The sequence below is a fragment of the Vitis riparia genome, chromosome 17 (genome assembly GCF_004353265.1).
Source record: "Vitis riparia cultivar Riparia Gloire de Montpellier isolate 1030 chromosome 17, EGFV_Vit.rip_1.0, whole genome shotgun sequence".
NCBI classification, from domain to species: domain Eukaryota; kingdom Viridiplantae; phylum Streptophyta; class Magnoliopsida; order Vitales; family Vitaceae; genus Vitis; species Vitis riparia.
Window position 1 is genome coordinate 8321976 of NC_048447.1, and position 21842 is coordinate 8343817.

Genomic DNA, 21842 nt, shown 5'->3' on the forward strand with positions numbered 1-21842 from the left:
TAGCAAGGATCTTGCTGCTTCATATTTATAATGAAGAGATCAAAAGTTTGTGAAAAGTTCTTATCATTCTGAGGATCAGATGATATACTTCATTATCGATGTAATGCATCAGCTTTGAGAACAAGGTCCAATGAGTAGAAAAGAAGACATTTTCCTTTGTTTTGGCTGAAGCTAGATTTTGTTTTCAAGTATTGTTTCTGACACATTTTGTGGAATAAATTCCCATATTTGGTTGCCAATTTGGTATGATATTGTTTAGCAAACTCACTAGATTACAGCATTAGGAATCTTGATACTTTGTTGATGACAAATGCCATATTATTCCAAGATTAATACAGTGGCTTCCCCTGTCATTTTTTATTTGATCTTATTTTATGAGGCTTCTTTCTGGGGAAATAAGCTCCCATCTACTTCTATCTTGATGCAAAGACATGACAGACCAACATCAGAATAACAGTTTTGGTACCTCAGCCAACAATTACTTTTCTCCTAGATTTCATTTATTTGCTGAAACAGATGGAGGCTACATATTTTACTAATTCTCAGAAAAGAAAATCAGGTATTTGCTCTTGCCAGTTCATTTGTCATTGCAAGCTCAAATGTCATCATCTACCATCTTATTCGAAGATCTGATGTTTGTATTTGTGCAATGTGAGATGTCAAGGGTTTTTTTTTTTTTTGCATGTAACATTCATCATAGAGAAACTGGATAGATGACTAGATGTTGAATTTAGGATGAACCTTGAAATTATTGTAATCGAACATGACCTGACTTGTTGATTGGCATGGTATTATCCTAGGGAAAGTGTGGTTTTGCAAGCACGATTAGGTTAGCTATCCTGTGCATTGTGATGCCGAAAACTTCTGTCATATCCAAATCTTGAGCTTGGATGCCAGGGGGAAGCTCCCAATCAAAGCTGTGGAGAAGTTGAGCAAGAGCAAGCTCAACAGTTGCTGCTCCAAATGTAATAGCTGGGCAGCTTCTTCTCCCAGCCCCAAAAGGTATCAACTCAAAATCCTGGCCTTTGAAGTCAATAGTACTACCCATGAATCTTTGTGGTTCAAATGATTCAGGGTTTTGCCAGGATTTTGGGTCTCTCCCTATTGCCCAGGCATTAACAAAAAACCTTGTTTTGGCTGGAATATTGTACCCATCAATTGTTACATCTTCCATGGATTCTCTTGGGACTAAAACTGGTGCTGGAGGGTGCAATCGGAAGATCTCTTTGATGACAGCTTTCATGTAGTGCAGTTGTGGAAGATCACTCTCTGTCACAACTCTTCTCTCTCCAACAATGCTTCTTACTTCAGCCTGTGCTCTTTCCATGACTTTAGGGTTCATGATGAGCTCTGTCATTCCCCAATCTAGGGTTATGAAGGTTGTATCAGTTCCTGCAGCAAACATATCCTGCAACGACACTAATGATCTCATTAATGGTAATTCTAATGCAAATAGTTAAGCTACTAGGACTCATGCAGAATGGTAAGTGAAGTTAAAAGGAGAAAGTGAATGAGGAAGTTTTCCACTAACCAAGATGATGGCCTTGACATTATCCATGGTGAGAGGCATTTCGGTAGCTCCTTCCTCCTTGACATGGAGTAAAACATCAACGAGGTCCTTGTGTTCCTCTTTCTTTCTCTCGGGATCGAGATGTTCCTTCACCACCTCATCAAAAAAGTGATCAAAACGTCGAAAGGTGTTTTGTAGTCTTGATTTCATGCCTGTTAAGCTGTGTATAAACTCCATGGAAGGGAAGAAATCTCCCACACTAAATCCTCCAAGCAATACTTGATACTCCTCGAGCATCGTTTGGAACCCATGTCTATCGTACTCCCCTCCTGCTGAGAAATCCCTTCCAAAGGCGACCCTGCAAAGGACATCATTTGCATAGAGTCCAAGAATCTTGGTTAAATTGGTGGGGCAGGGATATGACTCTGCAATCCGATGAACCATGCGAGCAACTTCTTCTTCTCTGACAAAACTAAATGATTGGACCCTTTTGGCACTCAGTAGCTCAAGTATGCAAATTTTCCGTATATGCCTCCAGTAAGCACTATAGGGAGAGAACACAATATCAGTGCAATCATAGAAGAGGTGTTTTGCTGAAAAGATCTGGGGGCGGCTTGAAAGAGCCAGATCATGGGTCTTCATCACTTCTTTCGCTACTCTAGCGGAAGAAACTACCACTGTTGGCACCTCTCCAAGTTGCAGGAAAATGATGGGGCCGAACTTCTGAGCCAGGCGGTGGAGAGAAATGTGGGGCATGTTGCCAAGCTGATGAAGGTTGCCAATGATGGGTAGCTTCCGAGGGCTGGGTGGGAGATTGAATTTTCTTTTTCTTAACATGCCCTTCTGAAGAAACTTCAGCACCGCTACTAGAATAATGCCTGCAAAGAGGAAGGAGGGTAGGAAACCTTCCTTCAGCCATTGAAGGAGAGCCATTGGAGCTTCTTCTAGTGAAGAACAATTGCAAAGCTTTCTACATGGATGACCATATATTTACAAGCTCAGTTTGGATCTGACTTGTAAGGAGTGTAAAATTTTTATTTAAAACTCAATAAGAGCTTTTCTAATTATTAGGTTAACTTTGTTCAAAATAATTTGAGTTAAAAAAAGTCTAATATGAAATTGAGGAAAATATTATTTCTTTAAAAGCTTTATTTTAATTTATAAATTCTTTTTTTTTTCTTCATATCTAATAAAATTTTATAATATTAATATTTATATATTTTTTCATATTTAATAAAATTTTATAATATCAATATTACCCCTTAAAAATTATAAAATTATAAATTCGGTGGGTATGTGATAAATCAATTTAATAACTTAAAGTAACTTAATAATTTAATTTAATTTATTAAATAAATTAAATATATATGCTTGTTAAAAAAATTAATGGTATGAGTTAAAGTAAAAAATAATAATTAATTTATTGTTAAGTTCATATTTTATTTTACATTTTTACCTTTATTTACCTATTTATTTCAACCTTTTCTTTTATTACCCCAGGACATATATTATTAATCGTCCTAACTTACCTTAATTATAATCTATAAGGATAAACATGTTAATTTAATAATTTATAATAAATTTTATTAAACAATCTTAATATTAAAATAATAAATTAAATAATAAATTTTAAATTAATAATTTAAGTATATTTAACTTTAAAACTACCTTTAATTTTACCAAACACCCCCTTATCTTCAAATTCTAAGTCAAAAATAGAAAACCCTTCCCTTTAGCTAGCTTGATACTTTCGTATGAATCCAATCTTTCCAACCCTTTAGCCGACTTGATCCTGTCATGCCTTTTTATTATTATTATTATTTTATTTATTTTTTGTGGAATCAATGCACTAGTGTTCAATTATCAGTCAATTTAAAGCTAAATTGTTCCATCATGACGTGAGAGATTTTTGGGCCTTTATGAATCATAGCTTTGAAGAAAGAGCACCACTGACTGAATGTGATATCATTCCACATTTTGCCATTGAATTACGATCCCACCTTAAAACTTGATGCTCCAAGCCTCCACCTTAGAGAAGATATGAAGACGCCGTGTCTTTGCAAAACACTCTCCTAATGGCTTAAATAGACTAAAGTTTGGTAAATGGTGATGCGAGAGACAAGATAATTGGACCAACCAGGCTACCAGTTTTCTCATTTCGTATGTTAGATTTCTTCTACGTTCCATTCAAAGTCCCACAGTTTGTGCAGCTTCCTCAGTATTAACTCGTGATTTACATTACCCTCCAGCAAGTTGGAGTTGTGGTGGGGTCCAACACCCCCTATCTCTGAAGAAAAATCTTAATGGGTTGCCTCGTATTCATCATGGTGGGGTCTCTCACCAATGGTGGCAAGCGGTTAAGGCAACGTAAGTCAGAAGACAGAACAATAATGGAGCCATGCTTGGGAATCTTTCAGATTTTTCCCACGACCGGTACTAGTCAGTATTGTGAAGCAATCAATCGTATTTTTTGGCGAGTTTTGTTTTATATTATACTGTTCAAAATGTGATTGCAATGTTTCCTGGAAAAAATGACGGACTGTCATTTTGAATCTCATGAAGATATTTGGTTTCAAATCACGAAAGCAACCTTATTTTAAGTTTCTTACCGGTTGATGAGGGAGTTTTGATTTTCTAATATAAGCCTCACAACCTATGCTGTACTGAGATTGTTGGAATTTGAATTTAAATTTCACCCATGTTAAAAGCAGAATGGATAAGATTTTTATGGAATTCAAAATTTAGTTTGAATTCGACGGGTTAGAAATTGAATGAACATAATTTTTTATTTAATTTAAAAGGTTTATTCTTCACCATTGAAATTGCCTATAAATGTATAGATGTTGTAAAATTATAAAGTGAAAGGAGAAGAAAATAAGAAAGAGAAATTATAATGTAGGAAGATAATATAATAGATTTTCATGAGAGGTATCTTCCTTTTTTAAAGAGTCACAAAGAGATATACATCAATATGGATGATTATCCACAAGTTCCCATAATCTGAGAAATTTTCATATTTTCTAACACTTCCCATTAGATGATCATAAGAATATGGTAGCTACCTCATTAAAAACCTTGCTAGTAAAACTCAATGGGACAAAACCTAGACGAAGGAAAAAAGAGTGCAATATATCCATATTAGCATTCTCCCCCTCATGTAAACATGATTATGATTTCTTCAATATTTCAAATGGCAGATCTCTCAATCTTCGCATTCCAATGTTATACCTTAACTTTTTCAATGTGGTTGAAGGTAACGCCTTTGTGAATAGATCTGCTAGATTATTGCATGACTGAATTTGTTGAACATCAATCTCACATTTCTTTTGGAGCTCATGAGTATAGAAGAATTTAGGGGAGATATGCTTAGTTCTGTCACCTTTTATGAATCCTCATTTAATTTGTGCAATACAAGCAACATTATTTTCATGTAACATGGTTGCATTGCCTTTGATGGAAGGTAGTCCACATGTTTCTTGTATATGTTAGATCATTGACCTTAGCCATACACATTCATGACTTGCTTCATGAATTGCAAGAATTTTTGAATGATTTGAAGATGTGACTACCATTGTTTGCTTGACTGATCTCCAAGATATTGTCGTTCCACCATAAGTAAAGACATATCCCATTTAAGATCGAGCTTTATGAGGATATGAAAGATATCCTGCATCTGCATACCCAATCAATTGTGATTTTAATTCTTTTGAATAATATAAACCCATGTCACTTGTTCCACGAAGGTATCGCAATATATGTTTAATCCCATTCTAATGCCTTTTAGTTGGGAAAGAACTGTATCTTGCTAGTAAGTTGACAGAGAATGCTATGTCTGGTCTAGTACAATTTGCAAGATACATTAGTGTACCAATTGCACTGAGACATGGTACTTCTGGACCAAACAATTCTTCATTTTCTTCTTTAGGATGAAATGGGTTCTTGTTCACTTCAAGTGAACGTTCACCATAGGAGAATTGCCTAGATGTGATTTGTCCATATGTTGATTGATGGACTAATATGCCATTTGAACAATGCTCGATTTGCAAGTCGAGGCAATATCTTGTTTTCCCCAAGTCTTTCATTTCAAATTCCTTCTTTAAATAATTGGTTGCTTTTGTGAGCTCTTCAAGAGTTCCTATAAGGTTTAAATCATCCACATATACTGCAATTATTGTGAGCCCAAATTTTGATTTCTTGATAAAAACACATGGGCAAATTGAATTATTCACATATCATTCTTTTAACAAATACTCACTCAAACGATTATACCACATACGTTCGGATTGCTTTAATCCATACAAGGATCTTTGTAGTTTGATTGAGTACATGTTTCGAGGTTTTGGATTAGTTGCTTCAGGCAATTTGAATCATTCAGGGATTTTCATATATATATATGTCAGTATCTATAAACCGATATAAATAGGCTGTAACAACATCCATAAGACGCATATCTAGTCCTTCAGAGACTGTTAAACTTATCAAGTATCAAAGTGTGATTGCATCCATTACAGGGGAATAAGTTTCCTCATAGTCTATATCAAGTCTTTGAGAGAAACCTTGAGCAACAAGTCGTGCTTTATATCTTATGATTTCATCATTCTCATTTCATTTTTTCACAAAGACCCATTTATATCCAACAGGCTTTATGGTTCTAAGTGTTTGAACTACAGGTCCAAATACCTCTCGTTTTGTTAATGAGTTTAGCTATGTTTGGATTGCTTCTTTCCATTTTGGCCAATCATTCATTTTTCGACATTCATTCACAGTTTTTGGTTCTTGATATTCATCATTTCTCATGATGTCCATAGCCACTTGGAATGCAAATATATTATCTATGATAGTGTCGCTACGGTCCTTTGTTTCTCTCGTGTGACTCATTGAGATCTCTTCAGTTCTAAATACCAGTATTTGATCAATTTGTGCCTCTTTAGGAGCTAACTATTTGTCAAGTTGGGTTTCATCATTTGACCTTTTCATATTTGTGAACTCTTCAGGAGTACTAAGTTTTTCATATGTTGTTCCTTTTTTTTTTCTACGATTTAAATCCTTTGAGCCAATAAGTCTACCATGCTTCAGGCGTGTCTTAGATTCATTTGCTATGACATTCTCCAATTGTCCTTCAGGGACATCAATATGTGTTGGGGCGTTCACAGCTGGCATGTGTGACTTTGTTACTTTCTTTAAATCTGTGAAAGCATCAGGTAATTGATTTGCAAGTCCTTGCAAATGAATAAGCCTTTGAACTTCTAACTCACATTGTCTTGTGCAAGGATCAAGATGAGACAAGGAGGGTACATACCATGTAATGTCTCATCATTCTTTTGACTTATCTCCCCCTAATGGCGGGAAAACATTTTCATCAAAATGACAATCTACAAAGTGGGCAATAAAAACATCACTTGTGATTGGTTCAAGATAATGGATAGTGAAGGGAGAATTAAAACCAACATATATACCAAATCAACGTTGAGGTCCTAACTTAGAACATTGAGGTGGAGCTATGTGAACATAGACATCACAACCAAAAATACAAAAATGTGAAACATTTGGTTAGGAGCCTAAACCTAGTTGTAAAGGTAAGCAATCATGATTAGCTGTTGGGCGAATTCGAATTAAAGTGGCAGCATGAAGAATAGCATGCCCCCAAGCAGACAAGGGCAATTTTGTTCTCAAAATTAATGGTCTTGCAATTGCAAACACTTAATTAGAGATTCAGCTAATCCATTCTGAGTATGAATATGAGCAATAGGATATTCAACATCAATACCAATCGACATACAATAATCAAGAAATGTTTGAGAGGAAAATTCACCAGCATTATCAAGACGAATTGTCTTGATAGGATGATCAAGGAATTGTGCCTTGAGTCAAATTATTTGAGCAAGTAACCTGGCGAAGGCAATATTTCTAGTTGAAAGAAGACAAACATGAGACCAACGAGTTGATGCATCGATTAAAACCATAAAATAACGAAAAGGTCTACTAGGTGGATGAATAGGTCCACAAATATCACCTTGAATACGTTCTAGAAAGGCTGGTGATTCATATTCAACCTTGGTAAATGATGGTTTAATAATTAATTTGCCTTGTGAGCAAGCAACACAATTGTAATAATTGGGCATTAGAATCTTCTAGTTCTTTAATGGATGCCCTAAATAATTGTTGATGATACGACGCATCATGGATAATCCTAGATGACCAAGACGTTCATGCCATATCATAAAAGATTTTAAGTCATAGAACTTCTAGTTCATGACAGCATATGACTCAATGGGTCTAATGATTGTTTAATATAACCCACAAGAATAAGAAAGAAGTTTTTCCAAGATGTGTTTTTCCCCATAAATAATTCAAGTAATGAGAAGGTATTCATTACTATCATCATTCATAGTTTCAATGTGATATCCATTTCGGCGAATATCCTTGAAACTAAGAAGATTTCGATTGGATTTTGCAGAATAAAGGGCATCATTAATGTGGATTTTAGTTCCTCTAGGTAAAATAATATTTGCTCTTCCGGAGCCTTGAATCAAGTCTACAGGACCTGATATTATATTAACATTAGACTTAACCAACGATATGTAGGAAAAATATTTTTTATCACGAAGGATTGTGTGTGTTGTGGCACAATCTACAAGACATGCATCTACATTGGATGTCGTATGATGTACCAAAGTATGAGAAAGATCCATGTATCTTTTTGTGAGAAAGAAGAGAGAAAAGTCTTTCTATTTCTCTGAAAAAGAGAACATCTTTCTATTTCTTTTGTAGAGACTAGTCATGTTGATAACGTATTGTAAAATTATAAAGTGAAAGGAGAAAAAAACAAGAAAGATAAATTAGAATGTAGGAAGAGAATAAAATAAATTTTCATTAGAGGTATCTCCCTTTTATAGGGAATCACAAAGAGATATACATTAATATGGATGATCATCCACAAGTTCCCATAATCCGATAAATTCTCATATTTTCTAACAATAGAGAAATTATTGATAAGTCAATGATTTTTTTTCTTTGGGTATTTGGGTTTCTCTATGTCTTTGATTATTATTTTTATTTTATTTTATTTATTTATTTATTTTTGCGGTGTCATTTGAATTAAAAATATGGAAGATGGAAACATAAGAAACTAATAGAATTCAAGGTATAGAAGACTTCCGAAAGTATTTAATCTAACTTGCAGTTTTTATTTTAATGCTACAATGGTAGGAGAGCCAAATCATACTTTGATTTTTAGGGTGGTTTTGTGTCACACCTCGATTTATTTTTTTATTTTTATTTTTTCAAACTGAACAATTGATACTCAAATACAGTATAAGTGCTCTCAAAGATATGGGGATACAAAAATTTAAATGCTAAGTTCCTGCTTGATTTTGTGCGAAAAGAGAATATGCAAAACCTATTATAAAGAGTACATCTTATATTAAACTTTGTAATTATTAGTTAACAAAATATGTTTTGTTTCACAAAAGAAACTTGTATTGCATTATTTTACTTATACCAAAACCCCATGGTTCACTATAGGTAGCCCATACTACAAGTGTACCTTGCAAATATATATATATATATATATATATATATTACATCATTCCTACAAAAATATTCAGTCTTTAACACAAAGGCAAAGCTTCAAAACACTTTCAATGTGAGCAAACAACATCGAATCTCAATAAAGCATTGCTCAAGCATTATTTCCTGCATAGGTCTTTTGACCTGCATCTAAAGGTGGAAAGGGATAAGGTGAGTTCATAACTAAGTAGGAAAGTTTATAACCATCCTAAGCATACCCTTAAAAACCTTGAATTAAACATGTAATAGCATGCATGATAAACATTTTATAACCATTAACAAATATGCAATCAAGTCAAACATGTATGCATGTGTTTGCTGGTTTCATCTTTGCTTTTCCTCATCCATCCTTTCACAATTGATAAACTGCTCACCCACACCAATCTATACATCCTATATCAATGGTCCACAAGATACTCGGTCAATATAATAATGACTATTCTAGGACATCACCAAAGGGCAAGTCATACCCCGTGTCTTTAGGGACTCATACCCAAGGGCAAGACCAACCCCATGTCTTTAGGGACTAAAACCCAGGGGCAGGACCAATCCCACATACCCACATCAAAGTGTCTTCCTCGAGGGCTTTAGGGACTTTCACCCAAGAACCCACGGTCTCACATAAACAATATATCAAAGGATAATGTCTGTAGCATCACATAAACACTTCCCACCAATCAATTCTCTGAATATCATATGTGATTATTCCATATCCTTCTTGCAATGCAACCACACCATGAACCATTTTCACAACACAGACCCATGAATCTTCATACCAATATGTGTTCCAATCTCAATGTAACATTTCAACATAATAAATCGAGATGCAATGACACATTAAAACATTTTATGAAATCATAGAAATGACATGAAATTTCGAATAAATGTTTCAAGGAAAGAAATCAGATACACCCTAGGATAGCGTAAACTTCCCTACCTTACACGGACTTTCCCTTTGTGATTCTTCTATGTAAGTGATCTTTACCTATTACAAGAAATTGAAATGAAACACATAATTTAGACTTCCTAACGATGAAAATTTATACAATTTACTATTGCTAATTTTTTAATTATAATATTCTCTAATCTACTTGCCTATAGGTTTTCAAATCAAATTTGAATTGAATTAAACAATATTTACAGTGCATATTAATATTCCCTAATTAATTACCAAACACTAATTGTTTTTATTTTCTTAAAGTCTAACCTATTAACAAATCCCAAGTGTCCAAATAACCTAATTAATCACATGTCTACTAATCTATTTTTAAATTAAACAAAATTAAACAAAGATTTATGCTGATCTTACCATTAATAAAATACTTAAGCTAAAATACTTTAATCTTTATTAATTGTGATTTTTAACTAAAACATGTTTATAGCTAATTACACTCAACTTTTACTGTTAATTTGTTTCAACATACCATTAAGAACCAAAATAAACCTAAATTACTAAAATAAATAACTTGCTTACCTCAAATCTTCACTTTTTCTCTCTAGATCCTCTCTCTAACCTAAGCTGCTGTAGGTAAAATGGTGGAAAATGAGCTACAGGCCCTTATATAGGGCTCTCCATGCAGCCAAGTAGGAGGTGGCAGGCCATATGGCTGCCACTAACCCCAACTTCTCAATTTTGCACTTTAGTCCTTCAAGTTATCAAAAATTAAACCCATAATTGCCCAATAGTCCTTTAGGTTTTCATAACTATAATCAGCCCCTAAGAACCTAATAAGCATGGTTAAGTCATTAACTAATTTCACTTAACTTTAATCAAAGTTTAATTCATAATTAAACACATTTAAAGTTAAATACTAAGATAATCATTATTGTCTATTTAATTCATTGGTTCTAGGTATTACATTTTGTTTATTATAATCTCTCTAGTCTTTTTAGGAATCTGACTAGAGGTTACTATTCACTATGAATCATTGATACTACCACTAGGTGTTTTTACTGCATTTCTATTATTCCAAGTAGTAGAATTGACTTGTTGTACGACGATCTTGACAAATCAATCCTTATCGTTTGGTTGTAACATAACTCGAGTTTTTTTTCTTTTTCTCTACCCCATACTAGACTCCTTGTATATTGATATTTTCCACTCAACCACTCCATAAGAAAATCAACCCCAAACTTTTCATCTCTAGCTAAAAATTTGATCAATTCTGTTTTTATCAAATAAGTTGTAATGAGATTATGAGGTACCAATGGGTATCACTAGCAGGATTTAGTTTTCTTTTCCTTTACTTTATGAATAAAGTATAGCAGGGTGTCCATAATCAACTGAACCAATGACCACCATTGCCTAGTGAACACACAATAGATAGCCTCTAATGGTAAATCTTAGAGCTCTATAACATGCCAATAATGAGATAATTGAGTCCTGATGAACCAACAATCTAGATACATCTCTAACCTACAAACTACGATTTGTGAACTAATACCCTCAGTACATAGTGTAGTTGCCATAGTTGTAAAATTAGTTGGCTTAAAAGGAAGAAAACTTCGTTAATAGGCATGCCAACAGAAAGTCCAAATGTAGTAGATAAGGAAGCCTCATCAATGATATCTGATTTGCCTAAAACTGTGAAGCGTAAACGGTTACTGATCTCCTTATCTATAGTCAACATAGAATAAAAATTTCTCACATCATTGGCATAAACACACGATAGAGGTTTCATAAATTGTCTAAGTCCATATCTTGATACAATGGCCTTATTAGAAAAATGTTTCCCTTATCACTTATCAAAAACCTGAGAACACCAAAATAAGAAAATATATTCAGCCTTAATAACTTGAACACTTCTTTATGGTCATTTGTTCTGCATGCAATAACCTCTACCATTTCAATACACAATCGACCCCTACTAGAATGTAATGAAAGATAGATGAAGATGGAAATAGACCCATAAAATCCACACTCCAATAGTCAAATATCTCTACAGCTAAGATGTTATGCAATGACATTGATCATCTCTTATTAATTGTTCCTGAATGTTGGCATTTTTCACATCCTTTGGTGTACTTCCAAGCATCTTTCATAAAATTGTTCCAGTAGAAACCTTACTGCAAAACCTTTTTAGTAGTTTTTTTGGAGGCAAAGTGCCCTCCATATGCATCACCATGGCACATGTTTAACATATTTTGTTTTTTCTCCTAGGATACATCTTTTGATAATTTGATTAGGGTAATATTTGAATAAGAAGGGTTCTTCCCACATATAGTTCTTTACTTTAGATAGGAAGAATGTATTATCTTGAAAAATCCAATCCACTAAGAGCTAGCCAAGGTAATTCACTATGTCTACATGTCATGGTAGTTTCCTTGTCATGGCCAAAGCTTTATCAAGAAAATCATAATTTCTCTTCTTTAAATTTAGTCATAGTCCTTGATATGTGACCAACTACTGCATTTTTTACTCCTTTCTTATCTTTGATTTCAATTGGAACTCTTATAAGAGTAGTATCCAATGAACAAGCCTAGCTTTAGCTTCCATTTTCCCAAAAAAAAAAATACTTCAACACATAATGGTATGTGAATTGTTGGGATATTTGAGCCTTGGAAAGCATGACATGATGTAAGATTGAAATTCATTTATAAATTTATTTATTTATTTATTTATGTTTCTTGGTTTTTCTTAAATATTTTATTTGTATTAATTGGTTATTTGAGCATGCATGCCCCACATCACTTACATTGTACATGATTTGGGTGAATTAGAAGTTACTCATAAGATCTAAGTCATGGGTTCTTTATAAAGTGATGATTTGACCACAATTAGTTCATAGATTTGGGTTATCCATTTGAGTAACTCCTAATTTGAGGGATGATTTGTCTTGGTTTTCAAGATGGTTTTCCCAGGTGAGTGTACTAGTGCATGTGATGCACATTGGACAAGACCTATGGTAAATCAAGACACAAGACTATCCATTTTCATGATTTACCAAGTTACTATACTGCATAGACTTTCAACCTTGAGAGGATATTAAGCTTGTGTCAAAGTTGACAAGAGGTTTTGACTTATGGGTGAGGCCCTAACGTAGTCATATATCCCTATGAATTGAGTCATTGTTGATGGAGGTTGGTGGCAATAGGTGTTCTCAATAAAAACACCATGATATCTCATGGATTGAGATAATGTGTTCTCTTGGGTTATCTAAATGACATGTAATCTAGAAAACTATTACCATAACATTTTCTTTAGTAAAAATTTGACATATACTACTTAGAATTAGAATATATCAATTGATCACATAATAAGTGAGATCTATAACTCAAGGATTGGAGATATAATCTTGATAGGTGATAACACTACCTTGTTAGATTACAACCACCAGTTCATGAGAGGTCTACATGTAGTGGATAGTAAGCCACGAACCCTGAACTTCGTCTTGTTATTATTTATATAGGATACTAGAGTGTAGTTGATTCTCTTTAGTGAAATGTTAAATCAACTTCAAAATTGGATTCTGAGGAAGTCAGTACTCCTATGAATTCCAATGGTCCCCGCTCTGAGCTCATATACCATGATGGCATGGTTTATGATGGTTGAATTGACTCTTGATTCATTATTATGTATAAGTGTGTTTTGGTAATTATGCAAGGTTGCGCAAGAGATAGTGAACAAGTTCTTTAGATTGGGCTAGTTGATTAATTAGATAACCTTGTGTGGTTAATTAATCAATCAGGACCCATTTTGTGCTAAATTAAGTGACCCAAGCCTTGGTGGGCTAAAGTCACTTAAGCTTAGTAAGAGAACTCTATAAATACCTTAAAACAGATTATTACTCCTAGGATGGATAAAGTCTTAAAAAAAACTCAATAATCATTTCCATGGCTCTATACCATTAACCACCTAAGATAATATAAAGAGAAAGCTGTGATGAATTAAACAAAACTAAAAGTAATTCAGGGGTGAGAGATGAACCTTCATTTTCTATTTCACTAGCTACTTGAACTTTTGTTTAAAGTAGTTTTAATCATGGATTCTATGACCCTTTTCTAAGATAAGCTTGAAGTCACGATAAAATAGAATTGATTTTAGAAATCAGAATCAATTCAAAAAGTCTTTTGTGATGGATGGTAACCACGCAATCCCAAGTGCGATTGACCCAATGGAAAAAAAAATCTTTATAAACGATTTTTCTATTTTTTTTTCTCCTCCTTACGTAATGACATACTACATATGTCTTATCTAGAATTGTTTCTTGAACTAGAAAAAACAATTCTATGAATTTTATAGCGTGATTTTTTTTTTCTTTTTTTTTTTTTTTGAAAAAACCAAGTAGGTCCTAAATTTTTGCAATCATGAATGCAGGGATTAGAGCATTTTGAATATAATTTTAGAATATAAAATTAAGGACACAAATTAAAAGAATATTTATTATTATTCTAGGTATAAAAATAGAAGAAAAAAAATTCTATTTATTTTTATTATTTTTATATATATATATTTATTATTATTATTATTATTATTATTTATCTCAAATAGGACGATAATATAACAAAATGAAAGGTATTTGTTGATACCAGGTCTACTGAGGATGGATTCCTCACTTGGTTGTGGCAGCAAAAGCTTCTGGCTAGCTGCTAGAGACTAGGCTTTCTTCTTCCCTGCACAAGGATGTCCGAACAGGTTGTTCGAACACATTCTCCAAAGCCTAAGTCAGATACTGAAATGGATAGGAACCATTTGAAAGAGAGTGGATGAGAGAGTCCTTGGTGTTGCATACTTGAGTTCCGTTTCAGTGGGTTTTTATAATGCTTAAAGAGGGAAAGCATAGTAGTGCTGAGCTAGCGCCTTGACCTAATGCTGCAATGATGACTATGCAGTAAGTGACAGGGCAATCATTGCAATTGCAAAGTGACTGGTGGCTATGTCAGATGGCGTATCATGACGCAGTTTGCCGTCATGTTTGTCTGTTGAAGGTATGGATGATGGGCGGGATGGTCCATTGATGTAGACATAAGGATGGAGAAGGTCCCATCAGTCATTCCAGTGTCAGATGACCATCGTTTCACATATCAGGGAGGATTTGGGGCTATCAGGAGGATGTGGTCCGCTCAGTGGCCCCAAATGGTCTAGGTAAAATGTTCTTGGGTGCCTTGAAAGTTGTCCAAATAGTAATGGAAGGAGTGACACGTGGTCCAACAATGGTATTGCCACGCAAACAGCCACGTGGAGGTACACGTGGGCAGACACGTGGGAGAAGGTCCCCATAATATCCACATACTCAGCAAGGCCATGGAGTTGCAACTGCAAGAAGTGGAACTTTTCTATGAATGGTCAAACCAATGCATTCAGTCATGTCCAAATCCTGCCTTCTACCTCCACCACCCACTTCCCAATCAAACTGATGAACAAGATTTGCTAACACAAGCTCAATTGCCATTTCTGCGAATAGAGTTCCCGGGCAACCTCTTTGGCTAGCTCCAAATGGGATCAACTCAAAGTCTTTCCTTGTGAAATCTATAGAAGAATTCAAGAATCTTTCTAGCCGAAACTCCTCAGCCTCATTGTAGACTCTCACCCGATCCACCGACTGGCGTGACTCGCTATTTTAAAGGTGAAAGGGAAAACTGGTTTTCGAGTTTTGAAAAATTCGTCCTAGTGAGGAACTGTTTTGTTTGGAGTCACTACTTACTTTTTATTTTTATTTTTAAATGTGGAAAACTAGTAAGAATAAAAACCCCAGTATGACTCCAGTCAAGAAAAAATGGTCTGCGAAAACTAGATTCTGGGTCTGGGGATTAGGTTACCTATTGGGAAGGTACCTCATGCGAGGTAGCACCCTTCTAGGCCCGAAACTCGGTCTCTACTAATGAACTGGGTATATGGGAGCATATGGATCAAAGATCAAACAAACATTGGGCTAAACAAATGACATGAATCACATAGACCCGCCTAGTATTTAGTATGCACATACACTCAACAAGTCAAAATCAGAGTGCATACCTGAGGTCCCTAGCTAAACGCTGCATAAGAGGTCAGTCAATAAGCTCAAATGCATAACAAATATACATAGCAATCATGCACCAAGCATTCATGTGAATTTCATTATCCAAAGCCGAAGTGCATACCTATGGTCCCCAGCCATGCGCTGCAAGGAAAAAGTGAGGCAAGTAATACAAGAAAACAACATGCACTATCAATCAAACATCAAATCTCATACCTAAAAGGGAGGGAAGTAGGTCGAAATGAAATAAATGGTTTGCTTTCTTTTGTACACATTCCTTTAAATTCCATCAAAACAAACCATGCTCGCTTAACCCACATTCTTCCCATCCATGAAGTGGGCTCACATGAAATCTAACCAAACTAAAATCTGACCCTAAAGGTGGCCTACAAGTGCCTTGGAGCCTAAGGACTCAAGCCACAACAAAAATGGGGGTCAAAACATGCTAAAACTGGGGCTGCCTAGCAGAACCTGTTGAACCGGTTCCCAACCAGTTCAACTGATTGAGAAACATTCTGAAAATTTACCAGAAGATTCCTTGAATAATAAGGAATCCAAAAAAAAAAAAAAAAAAGCTCTCAATTCTGAGCTCGGATGAGGGAAAATTGGCCGAAACAATGCAATGTGTTTATAAAATGGGGCTGCCAAGCATAACCTGTTGAACTGGTTCAAAAAATTGAGAAAAATTCTAAAACTTTACCAAAAGATTCCTCGAAGAATAAGAAATAATAATAAAAAAAAAACAGTGCTCAATTCCGAGCCTGGATGAGGGAGAACCGGCCGAAACAATGCAATGTGTTTATAAAATAGGGCTGCCTAGCAGAATCTGTTGAACTGGTTCCCAATTGGTTCAATCGATTGAGAAAAATTCTGAAACTTTACCATCAGATTCCTTGAAGAATAAGGAATAAAAAAAAAATGGCGCTCAATTCCGAGCTTGGATGAGGGAGAACAGGCTGAAACAATGCAATGTGTTTATAAAACGGGGTTGCCTAGCAGAACCTGTTGAACCGGTTTCAAACTGATTCAACTGATTGAGAAAAATTCTGAAACTTTTCCAAAAGATTTCTCGAAGAATAAGGAATCCAAAAAAAAAAAAAAATGGTGCTCAATTCCGAGCCCAGATGAGGGAGAACCGACCGAAACAATGCAACGTGTTCCTTGTAGAAGGCCAAACTCGAGCCACCCAACCTTATTTAAACTAAGGCCACGAAGCTCATTAATCAAGCAACAATGCAGCCCCTCTGAACTCAAGAAACCCAGCTGAAAATTTGGCCACACGGACATCCACATGCAGCCACCTAAATCCCTTGAAACCAAACTGAAATTTCATTCACCTGAAGCCTCCCGCCTACAGGTACTTAAATCCCATGGAACAAACTGAAATTTCAGCCTCCTATAGCCTATGAATCCAATTGAAATTCAGTGCCCCCCCCCCCCCACCTCGCTCTCTCCAATGCAGCTACTGGAATCACCAAGAAGCAAACCAAAATTTCATCCACATGGAACCTCTACATGCATCCACAAGACCTGGGGTTTAAGTTCAAATTATTGATGGTTAGCCCCAAATTAAAAAAAAAAAAAAATAGAGAAGGTCATGGAGACCCTTTCTCAATACCAAGCAAGGGAGGTTTCAAGAAAAACCAAGTGGCAGAAATGCCCATACCAACATAGCCACCTGAATCTAGCATCTAAGAAGTTCCTTAATCCAAATCTACAAGGCCATAAGAATCATTCCCTTAACAATCAGAAGGTCACAATGACCTTCAACCAAAACCAAAACTAATGAAGGTAGTGACCCTATTACTTACACATCAAAAGTAGGTCACTCCCCCCATTCCTGATCAGAACCAACCCAAAATGAGACATCCACAACAAACATAAAAAATGAAACCATGCAACAGTTACATATCAAGAGCATCCATAAAGTGACTGTTAAAAAAACAAGCAAGGTGAATCATGAGTAGTGCAGAATCTCTCTTTTATGCCACAAAATTAAAGGAGAAAAACAACAATCCAAAAGACCATGCCTGAGAACCTCCCTCCCAGGATAAACATGAAAGCTGAGATATTCAAAGGTGGAAAAGAAGATTATAAACCTGGAGCTCCATTCATGAACATCATGTATTGACAAGGGGTGCAACTCAACACACCATTATCAAGGCAAACAGAATACAACTTACAAATAGAGTGAGGACAATAAAGCAAATTCCTATTTCTCAAAGGAAAACTCAAAACCGAGCCATGTCATTTTAAATCGATGTAGGGAGAAACATATCAACCGAACTATGAACTGAGAAATAGATCAAAAGGAAGCAAAGAGGAACAATACCAAATCCTCAAACACTCCTATTTGAAACATCCATAGAAGTTTCAGCAGTCTCTTAAATAGAGAAGAAAATCTAAAAGGAAATGAATGAGATACCAGAATCAGTGCTTACCAGATTGTTCTCCTTTCAAGCATAAATCTGCTTGACTTCAAGGCTGTCTTTCCTTCTATTTGCCTTAGCACACAGAGGCTCACGAGCAGAACCTCACTCCAAGGATCCAACCAGAAAAATCCCCAAACAGAGTCTTCCTACTCTAAAACCTCAAACTTTCTGTTTTGTCTCCCTCTTTGCTCACTTCATGTGCACCTAGAACTTTTTCAAATGCTCAAAACCTTCTCCACACTTTGTTCTTTTCCCTCACCAAACTTGGACAGAGTTTTTTCCCCCAGAAAAAAAAAATGCAAAGGAAAAGGGACCCCTCTCTCTTTCCATTCTGGCTTTTTATACCAGAACCCCTGCTCCTCCCACTTTCACCTTCATTTTCCCTTCTTCAGCTCTGGAAAGTACCCCCATCAACCTCGAAAACCAGCTCCATAAACACTCCTCACAGTCATGAGGTGAGCTGCTCTTTCCACATTTACTCCTTTGCTTCACCACCAAGAATCCATATGGATTCATGGTGGGCTGCAAGAAACCCGAACCAAGGCCTAAAATGGACCTAAAATATTGCCCAAGCCCGATCTGGAGCTTATGGGCCCAAGCCATGTAGGATTTGGGCTCTGAAATCACCAAAATCAATGCTCTATACAAGCTGACCCAACGAACCGGTTGAGCCGGTTGAGAAAAATTTTGAAATTTTGAAAGAATATTCCTTGAAGAATAAGGAGTCCATAAAAAAAATGGTATATGATTACGAGTTCAGATGAGGGAGATATGATCGAAACAAGCCCAAGTGCTTCGTATTCGAACCTACTCCTATGAACTCCAACTGAATTGAAACTTTGGGGACCGGTCAACCCGGTTGAGAAAAAAAATGAAAATTTGACATAATATTCTTTGAAGAACAAGGATTCCATAAAAAAAATGGTGCGCGATTCCGAGTTCGGATGAGGGAGATATGATCGAAACAAGCCCAAGTGCTCCGTATTCGAACCTACTCTTATGAACTCCAACTGAACTGAAGTTTTGGGGAGACCTCAGTTCCTTCCTTTAGCATGATGTGAAAAACTAGGGAATTGGACATGAAGGCACTCCAAAATGAACTACACACTCGCACTACATTGGATCGCAGATGAACCTACACAAGGCTCGAAAACCAATCAAGCCCAAAAGAGGGGCCATGGCGGTGCCATACAGAAAAAATTGGGTACATGTGACACCCCTAAGATAAATGCAAGTGTCAAAGGACAAAATTGAGGGTCTACACTTATCCCACAACAATGGGTCTCTCCCAATTGCCCATGCATTGGTAATGACTCGTGTCCCTGCTTCAATATCGTAGCCCATTATTTTGGTGCCCCGGGTGGATTCTTTAGGAATTAGTAGTGGGATTGGAGGGTGTAGTCTGAGAGTCTCTTTGATCACTGCCTTCAAATATTGCATTTTGTCTAAGTCATCCTCACTTATGAGGAGTTTTCCTTGAGCAATTCCTCTGACCTCATTCTGAAGTTGCCTCATGACTTGTGGGTGCCTCAAGAGCTCTGTCTTGCCCACTCTAAGACTATGTGTGTAGTGTCAGTTCCAGCAGCAAACATGTCCTACAACAAGAGAGAATGCATTTGACTAGAAACAAAATAGATAGGTATCTTGAATTTTGAAATGGGTGAGCAATGAATATCAAGTTAATTTGGTAATTTGGGAAAAATTATTATTGATCATAAATTTTGGTGTATTTACCATCTGTATAAATCACATTATACTATTATAATGATATATCATCTTGGCAAATGGGTGTTAACATAAGTAGATGAATCATCTTGAAACCGAAGGAAAATATGAAATTCTTATAAATACAAATACATATACACAAATAATAATAATAATAATAATAAAAAGAAACTCCACAAAGTCCAAGAATACCAGTTATAATGTTAAATTCATGATATTTCTTTATATATATATATATATATATATATATATATATATATATATATATATATATATATATAAAGAAAGAAAGAATTTATTTATTTATTTTTTTCTTGATTACGAAACAAACGTTGCTCGTCCATGATAGTTAATTAATCATTCTTACCTGAGTAAGTGTTTTGATGCAAACCCTAGTTATGGCAATGCTTGTGACATTATCCTCTTGAATGCCAAGCAAAACGTCCACAAAATCCTTCACTTCCTCATCTATACCACCTCTTTTCCTTCTCTCTATGTGCTCTTTCACCACTTCATTAAGAAATCTATCGAACACTTCAACAACTTTCTCCATTTTTGCCTCTAACCCATTGATGAAGTTCACCCATGATAGCCATGGAATGTAGTGGCCAACATTGAAGCCACCTAGCAACCCCACAAACTCTTTTAGTAGTTCTCTATATTTTCTTCCAGTTTCATCTCCACTGTATTTTCTTCCTAGTGCAACTCTGCATATGAGATCATTTGTTAGGGATTGAAATATTTGGCTCAAATCAATTGGGGTGGAAGAAGAAGAAAAGGAATAGATCTTCTCCATCAGAAGGGTTGTTTCTTCTTCTCGGACACCTCGGAAGGACAAAACCCTTCTGGTGCTGAGAAAGTGGAGGACACAGATACTTCTCATCTGTCTCCAGTACTCTCTATAGGGGGTCATGGAAACGTCCTTGTAATCATAGAGAAGCTTTGCCGAGATGTTTGATTTAGACCTATTTGAGAAGATGACATCATTGGTCTTTATAATCTCTCTTACAACGTTTGCAACTGAGACGATGACCACTGGAACTCTGCCAAAGTGGAACAGCATAAGGGAGCCATGGTGCTGAGCCAAGGTCCAGAGAGAGCGGTGAGAAAGCGAGCCTAGTTGGAAGAGGTTTCCAATGATTGGGAGCTTTGGTGGAAAATGAGGTAGCCTCTTTATGGTGACTACAGGAGTAGTAGGATAGAGCCATTTGATGAGGAAGTATATGAAGACAAAAAATGGGAGAAGTAGCATAAAGAACAACACGTTTTCCTTGTACAGAAGACCTAGAAAGATTCCCATTTTCTTTTTGTGTGTATCTGATAGAAGCTGAACTGAAACTATGTTTTTCATTTCATCACTTGAATATAATAGCAACATCATGGTTTTTATACAAGTTTATTCAACTATTACACTAACTACTCTACTGTACAACCGTTCTAACTTCCTAGGGTTGTTGTAACTAATTGGGAGTTGAGTTCTTGATCAGTTTGGTTTGGGAGAGCAAAAGCTTGAGTGTATTTTGTTTGGCTATCACCCCACTTCAAGCTCACAAGGTGAGGAACAATGGAGAGTTTTGTTCTAAATCTGAGATACCGAGAGCTTGGTAAGTGCTTGGTAAAAATGTTAGCAATTTGATCACAAGTTGGAAT

The 21842-nt window shown here is 35.7% G+C and overlaps 1 protein-coding gene and 1 pseudogene across 1 annotated transcript; both read right to left on the bottom strand.

Annotated features, from left to right (window-relative positions):
• Nucleotides 1–722: 722 nt before the first annotated feature.
• LOC117904818 (cytochrome P450 71A1-like) lies at nucleotides 723–2480 on the bottom strand. The gene is made up of 2 exons (XM_034817587.1): nucleotides 1532–2480; nucleotides 723–1408 (listed from the first exon to the last, which is right to left on the bottom strand). Exons 1-2 carry the CDS (start codon nucleotides 2441–2443, stop codon nucleotides 797–799), a joined length of 1524 nt encoding a protein of 507 aa, XP_034673478.1. The 5' UTR covers nucleotides 2444–2480; the 3' UTR covers nucleotides 723–796.
• A 12832-nt stretch (nucleotides 2481–15312) lies between these two features.
• On the bottom strand, nucleotides 15313–21492 carry LOC117904058 (annotated as a pseudogene).
• Nucleotides 21493–21842: the final 350 nt, after the last annotated feature.